Source organism: Chelonia mydas, chromosome 10, assembly GCF_015237465.2.
Source record: "Chelonia mydas isolate rCheMyd1 chromosome 10, rCheMyd1.pri.v2, whole genome shotgun sequence".
Classification (NCBI taxonomy): domain Eukaryota; kingdom Metazoa; phylum Chordata; order Testudines; family Cheloniidae; genus Chelonia; species Chelonia mydas.
The window spans coordinates 46,767,299-46,783,909 of record NC_051250.2 but is presented as its reverse complement, the minus strand read 5'-3'; the positions used below and the strand labels follow the sequence as shown (position 1 = coordinate 46,783,909).

The following is a 16,611-nucleotide window of genomic DNA, read 5'->3' as shown; positions in this document are numbered from 1 at the left end:
TTTCTAGGCCAATCTTTCTTAATCCTCCAAACATTTTGGGGAATTTATATTCTGCAACTGTATTGTGTTTGTACATTTGCATATATTACTCCTAGAATTCAGTTAAGTGTAACCACAGATAATTGGGTTAATTAACCTTAAAGTTTACTATATTCATTTTAAACCAAATGTTAGAAACAACCAGATATTCTTTAATATGACCAGCCTCAATTTCTTATTTTGAGCTAGTGTCTGAGGTGCTGACAGTGTTATTGTGATATCACGGTTTACTGGCTGAGAGCAAATCAAGACCCTACAGTCAACTAAGGCCTTGTCTATACTAGACAATGTTGTCAGGAAAAGGCAGCTTTTGTCGACAAAACAGTGGACGTGTGCAGACTACAATGCTCCTCCTGCGAACAAAAATGCTCCTGTTTTGCCAACAAAATAAAACCACCTCGACAAGAGGCACAGAGCTTTTTGTGGCAAAATTAGATCAACAAAGCGCCAGTGTAGACGCTGTGTTCTTTATGTCACCTTAACTGGCCTCCAGGAGGTATCCTACAATGCCCACTGTGATTGCTCTGCTCACCGTTTTGAACTGCACTGCCTTGAATCCAGCTACACAGGTATGTGCTCCTCCCCTTTCAAAGCCCCAGGAAGTTTTGAAACTGGACTATAAGGTGGATATAAAGCTGGCTAGATTGTCAGGCTCAACAGGTAGTGATCAATGGCTCCATGTCTAGTTGGCAGCTGGTATCAAGTGGAGTGCCCCAAGGGTCGGTCCTGGGGCCGGTTTTGTTCAACGTCTTCATTAATGATCTGAAGGATGGTGTGGATTGCACCCTCAGCAAGTTTGCAGATGACACTAAACTGGGAGGAGCGGTAGATATGCTGGAGGGTAGGGATAGAATATAGAGGACCCTAGACAAAGTGGAGGATTGGGCCAAAAGAAATCTGATGAGGTTCAACAAGGACAAGTGCAGAGTCCTGCACTTAGGACGGAAGAATCCCATGCACTGCTACAGACTAGGGACCGAATGGCTAGGCAGCAGTTCTGCAGAAAAGGATCTAGGGGTTACAGTGGACAAGAAGCTGGATATGAGTCAACAGTGTGCTGTTGTTGCCAAGAAGGCCAATGGCATTTTGGGTTTAGGTTGGATATTAGGAAAAACTTTTTCACTAGGAGGGTGGCGAAATACTGGAATGGGTTACCTAGGGAGGTGGTGGAATCTCCTTCCTTAGAAGTTTTTAAGGTCAGGCTTGACAAAGGCCTGGCTGGGATGATTTAGTTGGGGATTGGTCCTGCTTTGAGCAGGGGGTTGGACTAGATGACCTCCTGAGGTCCCTTCCAACCCTGATATTCTATGATTCTATGCTCCACCTGGAGAGCTTACATAGCTGCTGCCCAGCTGAGGATGCCAGCAGCAAACACACTCCTATCTGAACTACAGGGGAGAAGATAGATCTCCTGGGTCTGTGGGGAGAGGAGGCTGTGGGAGAACTCTGGGGGAATCAAATTAACGCAGAATCCTGCTCCCTCTGGCCCTAGGACCACAGCGGCAGGTAGGCAGGGCAGGCTGCTGCTGGGAGGGGTGGAAAGAGACTCCTGCTGTGCAGAAACAGGGAGTGAGGCGGAGGCTGATGTTGGGGTGTCCCCCTCCACCCACTCATGTACTGGTTTCTGCTGAGATGGGGTGAGGAGGACATCAGCTGTCTATGCATCAGCTTCTGCCTCAGATTGGTTGCTTCCGGCGGCTCTCAACTTAAAGAGACAGCATGCTGACACACACACTCTCCCCCAACACACACTGTCTCTCTCTCATTCTCCCCCCACAGCTGTGGGCTTCTTGTGTTAGCGTTCAGCAATGTCAGTTAATGCCTTTCATATGGCTCAACGTATTCAGTTGTTACAATGGGTTATCATTCCAGCAGAGGGAGCTATAGGACCATCACAGTAATGACTGCAGGACATCTGGAAATGCCACTCAATATCAAGACTAGGGGTGAGCAAATTACGGCCCGCGGGCTGAATCCGGCCTGTCAGGGCTTTGGATCTGGCTCGCGGGATTGCCCCTCGTGGTGCTGCAGGCCCTGCGCCGCTCTCAGAAGTGACTGGCACCATGACCCTGCAGCTGTGGTGGGGCAGGGGGGGCAGAGGGCTCCATGCGTTGCCGTTGCCTCCAGGCACCGCCCCCCGCAGCTCCCAAGGGCCAGGAACAGAGAACCACAGCCAGTGGGAGCTTCGGGGGAGATACCTGGAGGCGTGGCAAGGACAGCGCATGGAGCCCTGTGGCCCCCCCACCCCACCCCCAGGGGCTGCGCAGGGACACGGTGCCGGCCGCTTCCAGGAGCAGCGCCGCGTGGGGCCAGGGCAGGCAGGCAGGCAGGCAGGGAGCCTGCCCTGGCCCTGGTGTGCGCCGCTGCCACCCCGGAGCCACTTTAGGTAAGCGGCGCCAGGCCGGAGCCTGAACCCCTCCTGCTCCCCAACTCCCTGCCCTAAGACCCCTGCCTACACCCCGCACTCCTGCTACACCCCGCCCAACTCCCTGCCCTAAGTCCCCTGCCTGCACCCAGCACCCCTGCTGCACCCCAACTCCCTGCCTTGAGCCCCCTGCCTGCACCCTGCACCCCAACTTCCTGCCCTAAGCCACCTGCCTGCACCCCTGTGCACCCCAACTCCCTGCCCTGAGCCCCCACCACACCCCGCACCCCTCGTACACCCCAACCCCCTTCCCCGAGCCCCCTCATACACTCTGCACCCCTCCTCTGCCTCAATCCCTTGCTCTGAGCCCGTTCGTGCACACCGCATTCCCTCCCACACCCTGCACTCCCTCCCGCACCCCAACCCCCTGCCCCGGCCCTGCATACAATTTCCCCACCCAGATGTGGCCCTCGGCCCAAAAAGTTTGCCCACCTCTGGTCAAGACCATACTGATGAATTTCTTTCCATTTATTATCTGGAACTGTGTTTTTTTCATGGCAAGATCTAGTGCTCACAGAATGTGACTGGGAGGGAAACATGGAGGAAATAGAAAGTGGGGATGAAATAAAGGTCTTGTCTACACAGGAGAAATTGACCAGCATAGCTATTCTGGCATAACTCCCCCCTCTGGACATGATATTCCAAACAGTCTGCTTTATGAGTGGAATACTTATTCCAAATAAAGTCACTTTTACTTCAGACTAGAGCATCCACACAGGGAGCTACTGAAGAATAGTTATTCTGGTCAATTTTCCTGTGGAGGCACGCCCATGGAGCATTTAAAAGGATGACCTGCAAAGGATTAAACAAAACCCACATGAAAGGTCAAGTTTTTAATGATTTAATAAAGAGGCCCAAGCGATTTTTTTTTAAACCCCATTTTACATGATTAAAAAAAGCAAAACACTTTAAGGGGCCATTATGATCTGAACTCTTGCATAACCCAGGCCACAGAAATTTCACCCTGTGATCCCTGCATCTAGCCCAACAGTTCGTAGTCAGACTAGAGCCAAATCTTCTCATAAGACATCCAACCTTCATTTAAAAGCTTTGAGTCTGATTTTGCCCCTCCACTGCATTTCCCTCTTCTCCCAGAGTAACATTCAGTTTTCAATACCATATAGGATTCTTCCATCAAAGAGAGAAAAGGCTGTTTCTTTGCAATATCCCCACCAGAGTCACACTGACTGTGGAGATTTAGAAGTGGAAAGGTGGTTTCCCTACACAGAACCTGCAAAGATAAATTCTGAACCCGAATTGGTTAGCCGAAACTGGAATGACAGCTCCTCCCTTACTCAGCTGGTCAACTGATTTACTTGCCCTTTAAGTAGTCTGCTGCTCTAAGATATATCAGTTCTCACCCCAAAACTCTGTAGTTTGTTTTCCTGAGCAAAGGGATTGTAAGTAAGATTTATATTGAGAATAAGAGTTTGGTAGTTAACTATGGATATAAAATCCTCTCCAATTTGTTTCTCCCCCTATTTAATTTCAGCAACTTTTCCTTTTTGGGAGGGAAACTATTTCCCCAAGTCACCATCTGTACTTGAGATTGGGGAGCCCCTCCCTTTTTTCCCCCTGCAATTATTTAACTTTTCCCCTCATGTTTGAGAATCCAGATTCCCCCTTTTACGTCCACTGGAACGTATCAAGGGAAACAGTGGATCTCCACCTTTTGATGTCTTCAGATGAAGACTAGATGCCTTTCCAGGAAGATGCGCTTTCGCCAAACAATGTATTGGGCCCAATTACAGGGCAACGGGCCGAAATCCTCAGGCCTGTGTTATACAAGAGGTCAGACAACATGATCTAATGATCTCTTCTGGTCTTAAAGTCTATGAAACGCCTTCCTGTACAACAACTGGTTTATTTAGAGCCATGTAGAACTGGAATACCACTACCCTGTCAGACATATGGGTCTTTAAACTGAGCAGATTCTCCATCTCCCCTTGAAGCAAACCATGTGGTGGGATCTCAGGGGGGCAGATTCATCCATGGAGAAACTCCACTGAAGTCAGGAATTCATTTGGCCCATTGCCTCACTCTGAAGCAGTTGGTCGCGCACGCCACTGTTGCACATGATCACTATTCCGCCCCCCACACACACACATACCCTGGAGCAGGACACAAGTCCACAGGATTTAAAAGCTAAAAGAGTTGGGGGGGGTGGGGGAGAAGGTGGAGAAAAGAGGAAGAAAGAGGGTGATAAAACCTCTCTCTCATAGCAAAGGCAGCAGGAACTGCCATAGCATGAGCATGGGCTTTATGGTTCGGTTTCTTCCTTTCGCTAGGAAGCTGTGTGCAGCACCCGCTTCTTCAGGAGAATAATAGGTGATTGTTAGTCCGAGTTCTCGTTTTCTGAGAGCGGTGGTTCCAAGGTCGTAGCATTATGTCTGGTCGCGGCAAAGGTGGTAAGGGCTTGGGAAAAGGGGGTGCTAAGCACCATCGCAAGGTGCTCCTTGATAACATTCAGGGTATCACGAAGCCGGCTATTCGTCATTTGGCGCGCCGTAGTGGCGTAAAGCGTATTTCTGGCTTGATCTATGAAGAAACCCGAGGAGTGCTGAAAGTGTTTTTAGAGAACGTGATCCGTGATGCTGTCACTTACACCGAACATGCCAAGCAAAAGACTGTGACTGCTATGGACATAGTTTATGCTCTGAAACGCCAGGGTCGCACTCTCTACGGATTCGGGGGCTAAGTTTCCATCCGGTTTTAAAGTTGAAACATCCTCAAAAGCCAGTCCCCGGTGCGAGAAAGTGGGCCACATCTGTATCAGATTATGAGCTCCTTTTGTGTTTTCTGTGCTAAACACATGCCTAAAACTTGCCCCAGGCAGCCAGCTGTACTGAGTTCCAGACAGCGGCACTGCCCAGGAAAGGTGCTTGACACCTCGTGAAGGGCCATCACTGAGAAGCCATCACAGAGCGATTTGGAGCCACTGACTTTGATTGGCTATATGGCTGGCCCACCCCCAAGGGAACAATTGGTTTTCTTTACAGGGGTCCATAGGTGGTGAGAAACTGGAGAGAGAGACAGCTAGAGTTTTCCAGCTGAGCACGTGGCAAGGGGACAGAGACTGTATTTGGGAGCAAGTCTCTGCTCTGAGCACATGGAAGCAGGACAGGCAGGAGAGACTCTCCAGGGTTGCCAGGTGGCATTTACATGGCATGCGGCAAGAAGACTCATGCACCTGCCCTTATGTAGTTCACGAGTTCAGTAACATGGAGTGACTCTGACAGCACAGTCACCTGGGTGTCTCCTCGCCCTTCTTGTTTCTGACTGGTTTGTTTACCTCACCTTTCCCCTCTGTTACAGAGGTGCTCTCACTGGAAGCCAGTACTTGGGGATTGGTTGAGATAATGTGATCAGGAGGCTCCTTGGCAATTTACCTTTAACCTCCTTTAATTAAAATACACCTTAACAATGTTGGCTGTTTACAGTGCTAAAGTCCTCAACGAAAGAATACCTGACTGCCAGATGACCTATGATACCTTCCACACCCCCATTCCCTGGAAGTCTTCTACTGCCCCTGAGGGAGGAGACACTAATAAAGTCAGATGTCAGTTAGATAAACATGTTGCCACTCTTATCAGAGGGTCTGCAAGGTCTTTTCAAACATCAATTCAGCTTCACAACACCCCTGTTATCAGACCTTGTGTGCTGATGGAGAAATTAAGTCATTGAAAAATAGGAAGTGAATGGCCTGAAGTCACAATGGAGTTACTAGGCAGAGCTGGGATTAGACCCAAGTGATGTCCCCTAACCACTACTTCATGGATTAGCAGGTCTGACAGACACAGCAGCTTTTCTGAATTTGCGAGTATTGGATGCCATCTTGTTGCCCAAGTGGTGGTTAAGAGACTCAAATTTCAAAATGCAGACCCTGATCTGAATGTACTCAGTTGGAGTGTCCAAATTCTGGACAGAGAGGGTGTTTTGGCATGTGTTCGAGAGGAGTTTATGTTGACATCCATCTATAGTGACCACTCAGGAGTGAATTCTGTAGCTGAGGTTGTAGAGAGATTCCATTTATCTTTCCTTTCCGATTTTCACATGGTCATGATGCACCTTCTGGAAAATTGAGGTGAAGAGAGTGTGTGGATCCTAAGATTTTAGGGCCTTCCTATGGGTTTTTCCTACAACTCAGTTTTTTGGAAACTCCAAACTTTTTTAATTAAAAAGAAAATTATGCAACCAAGCAGCAAACACAATTCAACTTTGTAGCGAGCACAAGAGCATCACCCCGTCTCCAAACCACACAGAAGCCCAGAAGCACAATAAGATCCTGACAACACGGCGGTAATTTTAGTAGGCAGGGCCCAACTCACATAGGTAATCTTCACAATGAAGACAGGCTGGCTGCTGGGATTAACCCAGCCTTGCAGAAAACTAACAGAAGGGAAAACATACCCTTTTCCGCGCCCCCTCCCCCCCCCCCTTCTCCTTGATGGAGGTATGAATGTCAAAACCTAAGCTATTCTAATGCTAAATACTACTTTTAAAGTGATCAGACTAAGCACAACAAATTTCTTTAACTGAAAAAAACCAAACCCTAACCCCACAATAAATTAAGTGCAAAATACTACGTTACTGCAACAGTAAGTTTATTAATTGACATGCACAAAGGACGTTTTCCTCTCCCCAATTCCTAATGAATTTGTGTTCCAGCATATAGGTTTTTTGGTAGACTGAATTATCACAGTATTTCCATTTGGTTACATTTATTTTAAGGCTGTTGCAAATTTAGCAGTTCTTAACAGTCACTGAACTAACAGTGTCTAACTCATTATGAGGAAAAAGAACAGGAGGACTTGTGGCACCTTAGAGACTAACAAATTTATTTGAGCATAAGCTTTCATGAGCTACAGCTCACTTCATCGGATGCTGAAGCTCTAGCTCATGAAAGCTTATGCTCAAATAAATGTGTTAGCCTCTAAGGTGCCACAAGTCCTCCTTTTCTTTTTGCGGATACAGATTAACACAGCTGCTACTCTGAAATCTGTCATTATAAGGAGACTTTGAAACAATATTCTTGAAGCTTGAACTGCGAGACGTTTCTCCCTCCCCACCTTCCTGAGGAGCGTTAAGAGGACATCATTCCTGCCATCCCACGCCACTAGGCCAGATTCCTGAATAGCATTGTGGGTAAATATTTTTCATTTAAGAACAAATCCCAGATAAACAGCCCATTTGATATTTAATCTATGTTTGAACTTTGTAATATATTGCTCAGGCTACTTGTCCATTTCCATTATTTATAAAGCACTCCAGGATGAAAAAGCGGAATAAGCGCTAAGTGTTGTTAAAAGCAGTTTGCGTGCACAATAAGCAATATATGAACACACAGCTATTTGAGGTGGGGGGGACAGGGGAGAAGCCCTTTTTCTTTTACTTGTATACAGTTCAGCTGCCTCCACTGGGACTATAGCTTTAGGCCCAGATCCTGCCTTACACATACAAGTAGTGCCAACAAAGCCAATGGAACTCCTTTAATGAGAAAGGTTTATAAGCTTGTGGTCTTAACAGTTACTAAACTGATAAGCACCTGGCACAGATAAAGCTACAAAAACAAAGGCTATTGTCTCATCGTACCATCCGTGTAGGAAGCGGAGGCAAGGGAAATGCCTGAATGAATTTCAGCACGTGCAGAGTCCTTTGTGAGCGATTTTGAAACCACTCACAGATAATGACTGGGGGGGGGGAAAAGGTGGGCGGATTAAATAGATTTATTCCTGTTTTCAGATGGGTTTTTCCCAGAAGCTGTGGGGGGGTGGGGGAGGGTGAGAAGAAAAGAAATGCTCTCTCTTTTTAAAGTGGGGAAATGTGAAGAAAATCATATTCATTATAAGAACTGATTGGTCACAATCTGCTTTATCCGGCACATTTCTGAGGTTTTTAAAAGGGCACCGGTGAGGTTCCCACCCCACCGCCTCTCCCCCCAGTGAAAGGAATTAAGTGAAACCATCCAGCACATGTCTACTGGGGCTGCCACCCCCAGCCACAGAGCCTGCTCTGGAGGTTTCATACATTTGTTTTTGTTTTGATAACTCAGAACAAGTACAACTGTGTCGATCATTTCACCCTCAGGGGCCAAGCCATCACGCGGCCGCCACACCACACAATACAGCCCGCCCTGCCCTTCCTCCACATGATTAGATGCCCAACAACTCAGGAAAAACAACAACAAGTGTAAGTCTCTCATTTCAGCCTCTCTCCTCCTACCCCCATGTGGTATGAGGAGGTAATCACCAACTCCCAGCCAATCCAAAAGAGACAGGTAGCAACAAGCCAAGAGGTTTCCAGCCACCTTTTTAAACTCCCATCCACGCGCCAGTTGTCCAGATCTAAGGGCAGGAGTCCTACAGTCCTACCACACTTGTGCTCCTCTAGCAGCCCCGTGAAGCAGCTGCCCTCACGGTAAAGCGTACAGCTCCCATGAGAGTATCAGTAGTTGGCCAGGGAATTAGGTGAATCAGAATTATGTTCTCATTCCTTTTCTCTCGCCATCCATTCAAAGAGATTTATTCAGTCCCTCGCAGCCAGGTCCTCCTCAGTTTCTAGACTCCTTATAAGCAGCTTTGCCAACTACTGCAGAGCCTCCTTTGAAGTTCCATCTGTGCTGTTGGGTCCCATCAAGCATATGGGAAAGGACACAAAAGATTCTGGGGCAGGGACGAGGCATGGATGGCAAGATAGAGGAAGGGGTGCCAAAGGGTGGGAAATGGGGGAGAACTCCAGCCTCAAAAGATCTGTACCCCTTTTGAGAGAGACAAGGTGGGTGAGGCCATATCTTTTACTGGACCAACTTTGTTGGTGAAAGAGGCAAGCCTTTGAGCTCCATAGAGCTCTTCTTTGGGCCAGCATTTTGCTCAGCTCAACACTGATAGTTCAAAAAGACAAAAAGCACCTTGTTGTTAGAAGCCCCTCTCACTGAGAATACACTGTTAAAAGCTGCTTTTAATGCATGCAAATGATGCTGGACTGACAGCTCACACAACTCTCTACAGCCCACACTGGTGACTACATGGTAACAGCTTTAGCCAGCACCACAGGCCAGATTTGAACTGGCAGCCTAAAGAGGTGGGAGGCACTTGATCCTATTGCCAGTTCCTGGATCCATTTATAACCTGCAAATATGCATTTTATAAGACAGTGGGCACCATTTTGGAGAACACTGGTGGCAGCTATCACGTAAAAACAAAACTGACACCATATGAAACAAGCAGCCTGTAAAGGCAGGGTCAAAGTCTTAAAGTGTAAATATTTTAAAAATGTTGCCCAAAAGCTACTGGAATTCTCTCTACAATTATGAGAGTTTCTGCCCAGTTGCAATGCTGGTTTCATGATCTCAGAGACCCTGTGCCCCTGCAAAGGAAATCGCCTTCCAGTAGCCTCTCAGCAGTCTTTGACTTAGGGTTCAAGCCTGCATTGAGGTCAGTGGCAGGATGAGGTATGGAAGATGTCAAGGTTCAAGCCCTTACTCACATTGCACAGCTTATTCTCCTGAAGAAGCACTTCACTATTGGATCTTTCAAACGGTGAGGCAAAGCCAAGTTTTCCCTTTAACCAAATTCATTTGTTTTAAGTTGATGTTTATGAAGTTGTGTACTCACACACTCACTCCCCTACCTGCAGGGGAGTGCATCATTTTTACTGGAAATAGGAGAATTATTTCTAAGAGCACTTGGAGAGTACCCTAAGTAAGGAAGAATGCTCTATGCCTGGATGTGGAGCTGGTCCAATAAGGCAGGAGAACAATTAAGCGTCCTTTGATTCCAGAAACAGATAGTATTATCTGAATGCTTGTAGCAAATAAGCTATAAAGATAGGACAACACCTGCAAATCAATACCCTATGCACAGATCTGGTTCACACATACCAGTTTAATTTAAAATATAACAAGCCGAGACATATGCATTTTAGAGCTGGTGGCCACTTACAGGCAGTCACAAAACAACAAAGCACTAAATATTTAAGTCTAACTATACTTGCTCTAATGATCTATTAAAGAATTAAGAAAAGCTGAAACCGAAACATAATCAAAAGCTCATGTATGTGTGCATGTACTATTGTCAAATGTCCTTTATTCAATACACACATTCACACAAATGGTATTTCCTAAGTTCTGCCCACTGAGCCCCTTTGTTGATGCAAGTACTATAGTTACCAAAAAAAATAAACCTTACTTACTGTTCATCAATGCCTGTTGATTTAAATGAGAGTTGAATACGTCCCTGAAAGCAGCATTTGGCCCAACATACACATTGTACATAAACCACAGGAACCTAAACTCTCCATAAATGGGTAAGAAGCTGTAACTGAAGCCTGAAGCCCATTATGCTCTTAACCATCCAACAAGAAACAGATGATCTGTGGGAATTAATAAAAACTCAGTGCAGTGGGGGGGGGGCCTTGGGGAAAACTCACTATACTATATAAAATATATAACTGTTGTGTCAGAGAGGCGGATTATAACCAGCCCCTTTTACAAAGGATTATATTGCCAGTTGCTGAAAGTTATTCTCATGGCCACAGGCCAGGCTCCAGTCCAGTCATTTTATCACTGTTAAGGTGTGATAAAACTGAAGGGAAATGAGAAACAATAAATACCACTAGTGAACCAGGTTTAACAAACTACAGAAGAATCTATACACAGAAAAAATTAATTTGCGAACTCTTCCTCTCCAGAAGCTGTGCTTGCACACATGCTGGGGCACCTCAGAACGATAGAAAAGGCATTTTTAAAATAAAAGATGAGGGTTATTTTTTAAAATGGAGAGTTTTCTTAAAAACAAATGGTTCCAAACCGTAAGAAAAAGAAGGAACTTGCCAAGAGACATTATAGAATCATCCTGTGAAGCACATTTTTGGCATTAGCCCAAATCCACCAAGTAGACTAAACAACTAGCTAAAAGCCTTGGTAATACCCAAGAAAGGGGGGGATGGTCAAGGAATTCTCCATCTCAGATCCCCACCCAGGCCTCTGCACAGCCGATGCTGAGTCTCCCACACAGAGGGAGGAACCACATTCACCTCTCCGGTTTCTATTCCCCCAGCCTCCAGTAATCTGATGCAATAACAGATCTTTCAGTTCCTCTCCGCTCCCTGCCTCACACGACAGACTACGCGGTGCTTTTTAAGGGGGGTGCTGGGGAATGGAGAGACGAAGCAATTTGGCAGAGTGACTTGTTCTGCCCCCCAGCCCACGGTCTGGCAGAGCCCCTCTCCTCTGAGCACGGGGACAGCCAGGGATGGCCAAACAAGAGACTGAACCGTCTCGCCTCGCCCCCAGCACGTTGTCCTGACGTAGCCGGCTGGCTGCTGTGAGTGGGGGGCGGCTGGGCTAACCTGTGGCTGCTGGTGCCGGGACCGGCTGCTCCCCGCAGGTAAACTGGCCCTCCCCAGGCGCATGGTCCAGAGCCAGCGGGGGGCTCCGGCGGAGGAAGGGGCTCTCTGCGCTGGGCAGGGCGGTGAAGCCGGGCGCTCAGTAGCCACGTCTGGGTACCTCTCTTCCCAAAGCCCGCCGTGCGCTCCCGGCCACGCCGCATCCACCTCCGAGCGAGGGAGCGCTGGTCCCAGCCCCACTCCGTCCCCGTGAGAGCGCTCGGGGCAGGCAGGCATCCAGGGCTGTAAATTCAGCCTGACAGGCTTTTCCTCCCGGGCTGCTCCGGATCAAGAGGGGAAGAAAAACACCCCACCGCAGGAACGGGTTTGGAGCCGCTGCCGGCCAGAGCTGAGAACCCGCTGCATTGTGAATGTGAAGAGGAAGTTAGTCAGTGGGAGGAAGGGGAAGGGGGGTGGGAGGATAAGGGGGGCCCTAGGGAGAGGGTGGGGAAGAGGGAGGAGTTGAAAGGGAAAGAAGTGCTGGCAGGCGTGAGCCGGGACTCAGGGTGAGGGCAGGCTGCATGGGCTGAGATTGTGACCCAGCCTGGGCGTGGGATTGAAGAGACTCGCGAAGTGTTTCACAGTCACAAGCGGCCACATGGAGACTTTGCCTCCGCTCACTGTGAGGGCCACTACGCTGAAGGAGCTGGCCAGGCTCAAGCCAAAGCTACAGAGCGTGAGTGGATGATGAGGGGGCAAAGCCATGGCATTAGCAGCCCATGAGCCTGGCCAACTCAGTGGAGCATCAGTGGCGTGGCACTGAAACGTCCTACCTCCCGCTCGTGCCGGGGGCCCTTGGAGGGTTTCCATCTGGCTGTGTACCCTTCTGCCACCAGTTCCTCCCCGCTGGAGAACTGAATCAATCTAGAGGCCAGGGTGTCTGACTGGTTGCAGTGGTGGATGGGGCTGATTTGGTGTCTTTCCCTTCAGCGGAGGGTGCTGGTGCTCAACAAGTTGGTCCTGCCCATGCTCTGGCAGCGGTTCAGCAGCCAAGCCAACCCCATGCTCCCTGGCCCGCCTCCAGAAGGAATTTTTCTGGAATGGGCTACACTGGGTCTCTGCGGATGTCCTGAGCCTTCCCTGTGGGGAAAGCAGACAGGGCCTAGTCTGCATCCACAGCCAGGTCTACACCTTCCACCTTCAGACCCTGCAGAGACTCCTCAGCAGTGCAGGTAGAGTGTGCAGGCACATGCCTTCCTCAGCCACCTCAGAGACCAGCAGCTCTTTTATCTACACCTGAGACACCTCCCCTGAGATCTTCTTCACCAGGACCTCCTCAGGAGCTGGAAGCTAGTGTCAGCACCCAGGTCCATAGCAACTGTCAAGGGGGAGGATCTCCATACCAAACCTCTGCTACGCAACCCCCCATCTACGTGTGCAAGTGATGGAGTCCCCCTTGGTGTGCCGGAGGTTGGTCCTGACTGGCACCCCCAGACTGAGACATTCTGAACTACGCTCAGAGGGGCTGGGTGGACCCCGCAGCATTTGGCCAGTACATGAGGTTCTCCACCCCACGCATCCCATCATGTGATCCAGGAGGCAAAGGCAGACTTGACTCATGCTTCTCTTGCTTTCCTCACACAGGTCCTGCAGGAGGGTGCTCACTGCCCACCCCTCACCCTCCAGAACATGTCATCAGGCCCATGCCCCATGAGGCCCGCAGCACACCATCTGAGCTGGCTGCACAATATCCAGCCCATCTACCTCCAAACCACACCCAGAGAATATCTGTGCATGCACATGCTTCACACGTTCCATTTCCTTGCCCTTATGTCCTGCCCTGACAGCAGGTTCTGCTACTTATGGCTAGTGAGGAACCTAGTGGACCAGCCTGTATTCCACTCTGGTTCCACAACCTACTGAGGATATTCGTTGGCTCCTCCACAGGGTTATGAGCACAGGCATGTAGGCTGGCACAGTCCACAAAGACCTCTGACTCCTGTCCTTTTTGTGATGAGAGGTAGATCCTGGTGCACCTCTATGTAGAATGCTTTAGGTTACAGCCCCTCTTCCGGCTCCTCCAAAACCTATTACTGAGATCCTTGCTGCACTTCTCCCCACATCTCCTGATCTACACACACGACATCCGTCACAAAGTCACAGGACCTCCTCATCAACCTCCTCCTGGTGCTGGCCAAGATGCCATCCATCATACCGGGAGAAGGAAGCTGAATGGGGGAGTGCTTGGTGACTGTAGAGTTTATTTCCATTCCCTTGTTTGGTCAGGTCTCCAAGCAGAGTTTCTGTAGGCAGCGTCCATGTATGCCTTAGATACTTTTGAGGAGCAGTGGGTGTTGTCGGGGGATCTCTGCTTAGTGTCCTCCTCTGGATTCCTGATTTTTTACCTTTGACCTCACTCCCATGAGTGGGGTGTTTTTTTTCCATTTGTTGTCCCCAGAAATCATTTGTGGTGTGGCTTAAGGGAGTAGGCCTAGACCCACCTGCCCAAGTACTACAAATAGTACTAGAGCTTCAACCCACTAATGACCGGATATCTAGCTCAGGTTTAAAGCACCATTTAACTTCAGCTGGAGATTTGTGGTTGTGGACAGGAGTCAGATGAAGGACAACACTTGAGTTGTATCTGGAACAAAACACTGCAGTGAAGACAAGCTGTAGAACCACCCCGAAATGAGGAAACCTCCCTTCTGTGCTAGTGAGAGTTGGTGGAGTCTGGGGTTGGGCTAGGATTGTTTTTCTTTTGAAGAGTGATCTCACTGTAGAGCTAACTAACTTTTCTCTTGGGGCACATACAGCAATGACCCTAGAACATCAGCAGGAAGTGGGCTGAGCAGGGGGCATCAGTTTCTGAGAATTTAAACTTTCACTCAAAAAAACCCCTTCTGAATGTGAACCATACAGTGTGTCTTCCTGAATCGGCAGATTGAATTATCATTTGAGTTGTATATTGCTTAGATCTATTTTCTGTTCATCTCAGTCATGTGTTGACTCTGGAGCCTACTTCTTGTGTAACTATTTCATGTCATATATTAGGAGAAACATCCAGCTACTCTGGGACTGCATAGAGAGTTTGTTGATTTTGGAAAGAGCTCAGTTAGAACAAAACACACACTTTCACTCTGTCCAACCCCGCCAAATTGATTTCTGGGCACGAGCTTACATGACAGCAGGAACTAATGTGGTTTATTTCTGATAAGTACAGCAATGTAGTCACACACAGGAAAACAATCCTTCCCGCTCCACAAGTAGAGCTATAAATGGAAAGATAACCAAGTAGAGGCCAAAGATCATTCTCCCCTCTCCCCCCACCCCCAAGGAAATATTTGTATTTTTAAATACTCCCAGACATGAGACTACTTATTTTGTCTTTAGTCAGTGGGAGGAAAGAGTTGCGTCACTGTGATGCTACTTCCTGACATTGCATCAGTCCATGAAAAGGTCTGGTCTTTGCCTAGTGGTGCAACATCCTATTAGGAGCCAAGAGGTCATGTGCTGGCACTGTGGGGGAGCCCTAAATAAACTGAGGACTTGTACTGACCTAAGTGGGCAGACCCATGAAATCTAGGACTTTTCTTTTGAAGTCCTAAGTAGCCTGCAATATTTATTAAGAGGGAGCTCAGAATAAACTCTCCCCCCCCACCCCCGAACATTTTTACAGATGTGCAGATGATTATATATTAGGACAAGGGCCTGTTTTTCGGAAATGCTGAGTGCCCACAGCTCATATTGAAGTTAATGGGGCTCTCAGTGCCCCTGCAAATCAGGCCTTTAAACTCTGCGGTTAAACCAGGGGAAGTCAGGGCAACATCACTTTTCAAACAGACATTAAAGGCCTGATTCTTCACTGCCTTGCTTCATTCACCTCCATGCAGAGGACACACAAAACTCCCAACCTGATCTGGCAGCTATTTACATGCACTTTGCACAAGAAAAGTTGACTACACAAAGTGCAAGGCTGTGGAGCATCAGGCCCTAAGTGCATTTCTTGCCATTGATATTTAGCCCTTACTTCTGCAAAGGGCTGTGCAAACATTAGCTAACCAACAATTAACCCTCACTATACTCCAGGAAGTATTGTCAGTGTTACAGGAGGAGACATTAAGAGGTTAAGTGACTTGTCCCACACTTTAAACCAGTGGAAAGGCAGGATTAGAACTCACAGCTGCCACTCAGCCATGCTGTGTCTTTCTCATTATATAGAACACTAAAGAGCTGATGGTGAATTGTCATGGGACAACATTTCATTGCTAGATGGTAATACTGCCACACTCCCCCAGGGTCTTACTTCATTTCACCTACCTTCTGTTTAAGCTCCATCAGCTGCCACTAGGTCAGGTCTAGAACAGCATTGAAGGAGAGCTGCCTATCAGTCAGCTCCTTCTCTTTATGTGCTGCCTCCTGGCTCCTCCTCTCCTATATATTGCAGGAGTTGAGCTCTACTCCTGTAGAGTGACAAAGCACAAAGAAAAGAAGGCCATTAGCAGTTAAGCAGCAGCGGTAGCTCTTCCTTAAATTGAAGGAGGGGGCAGGAGCCATGGTTTGTTGCATGTCCAACCCCTGCTCAACCGGAGATCGGCTGAGTATAACAATACAGGTGTATTGCAATTGATTGGTTACACAGACTAGTGTTAAACTGGTGTCACCCCCATGTGGGAACACTGTTAAATCAGTTTAGGTGTGGCTAAAATTGATGCAATTTACTTAATTTAAGTGCAATAAATTAAGAGATTTAATTACATTGATTTAGTAACTGATTTAGTTGAATCTGCAATTTCTATGTGTAGACCAACCATAAAACAATC

At 48.0% G+C, this 16,611-nt stretch overlaps 2 protein-coding genes across 6 annotated transcripts in view; one reads left to right on the top strand and one right to left on the bottom strand.

Moving 5' to 3' along the window:
- C10H15orf39 (chromosome 10 C15orf39 homolog) overlaps window positions 1–16,356 on the bottom strand; it is a 34,679-nt gene extending 18,323 nt beyond the window's left edge. For 2 of the 5 annotated variants that reach the window (XM_027828143.3, XM_043524178.1), the window contains exon 1: window positions 11,970–12,231. The gene's annotated coding sequence lies outside the window, so the exon portion shown is untranslated. Of the gene's footprint in view, window positions 1–11,969; window positions 12,240–16,108 lie in introns of those variants that run through there. The other 3 variants (XM_043524179.1, XM_043524177.1, XM_043524180.1) reach the window with 3 other exon arrangements.
- LOC102934496 (histone H4) lies at window positions 4,796–5,189 on the top strand. Its single transcript, XM_007065854.3, has one exon. It carries the CDS (start codon window positions 4,851–4,853, stop codon window positions 5,160–5,162), a length of 312 nt encoding a protein of 103 aa, XP_007065916.2. The 5' UTR covers window positions 4,796–4,850; the 3' UTR covers window positions 5,163–5,189.
- Window positions 16,357–16,611: the final 255 nt, after the last annotated feature.

Bases quoted from the DNA above. Each gene is read 5' to 3' on its own strand.
- LOC102934496 (XM_007065854.3), top strand. From the start codon at position 4,851: ATGTCTGGTCGCGGCAAAGGTGGTAAGGGCTTGGGAAAAGGGGGTGCT.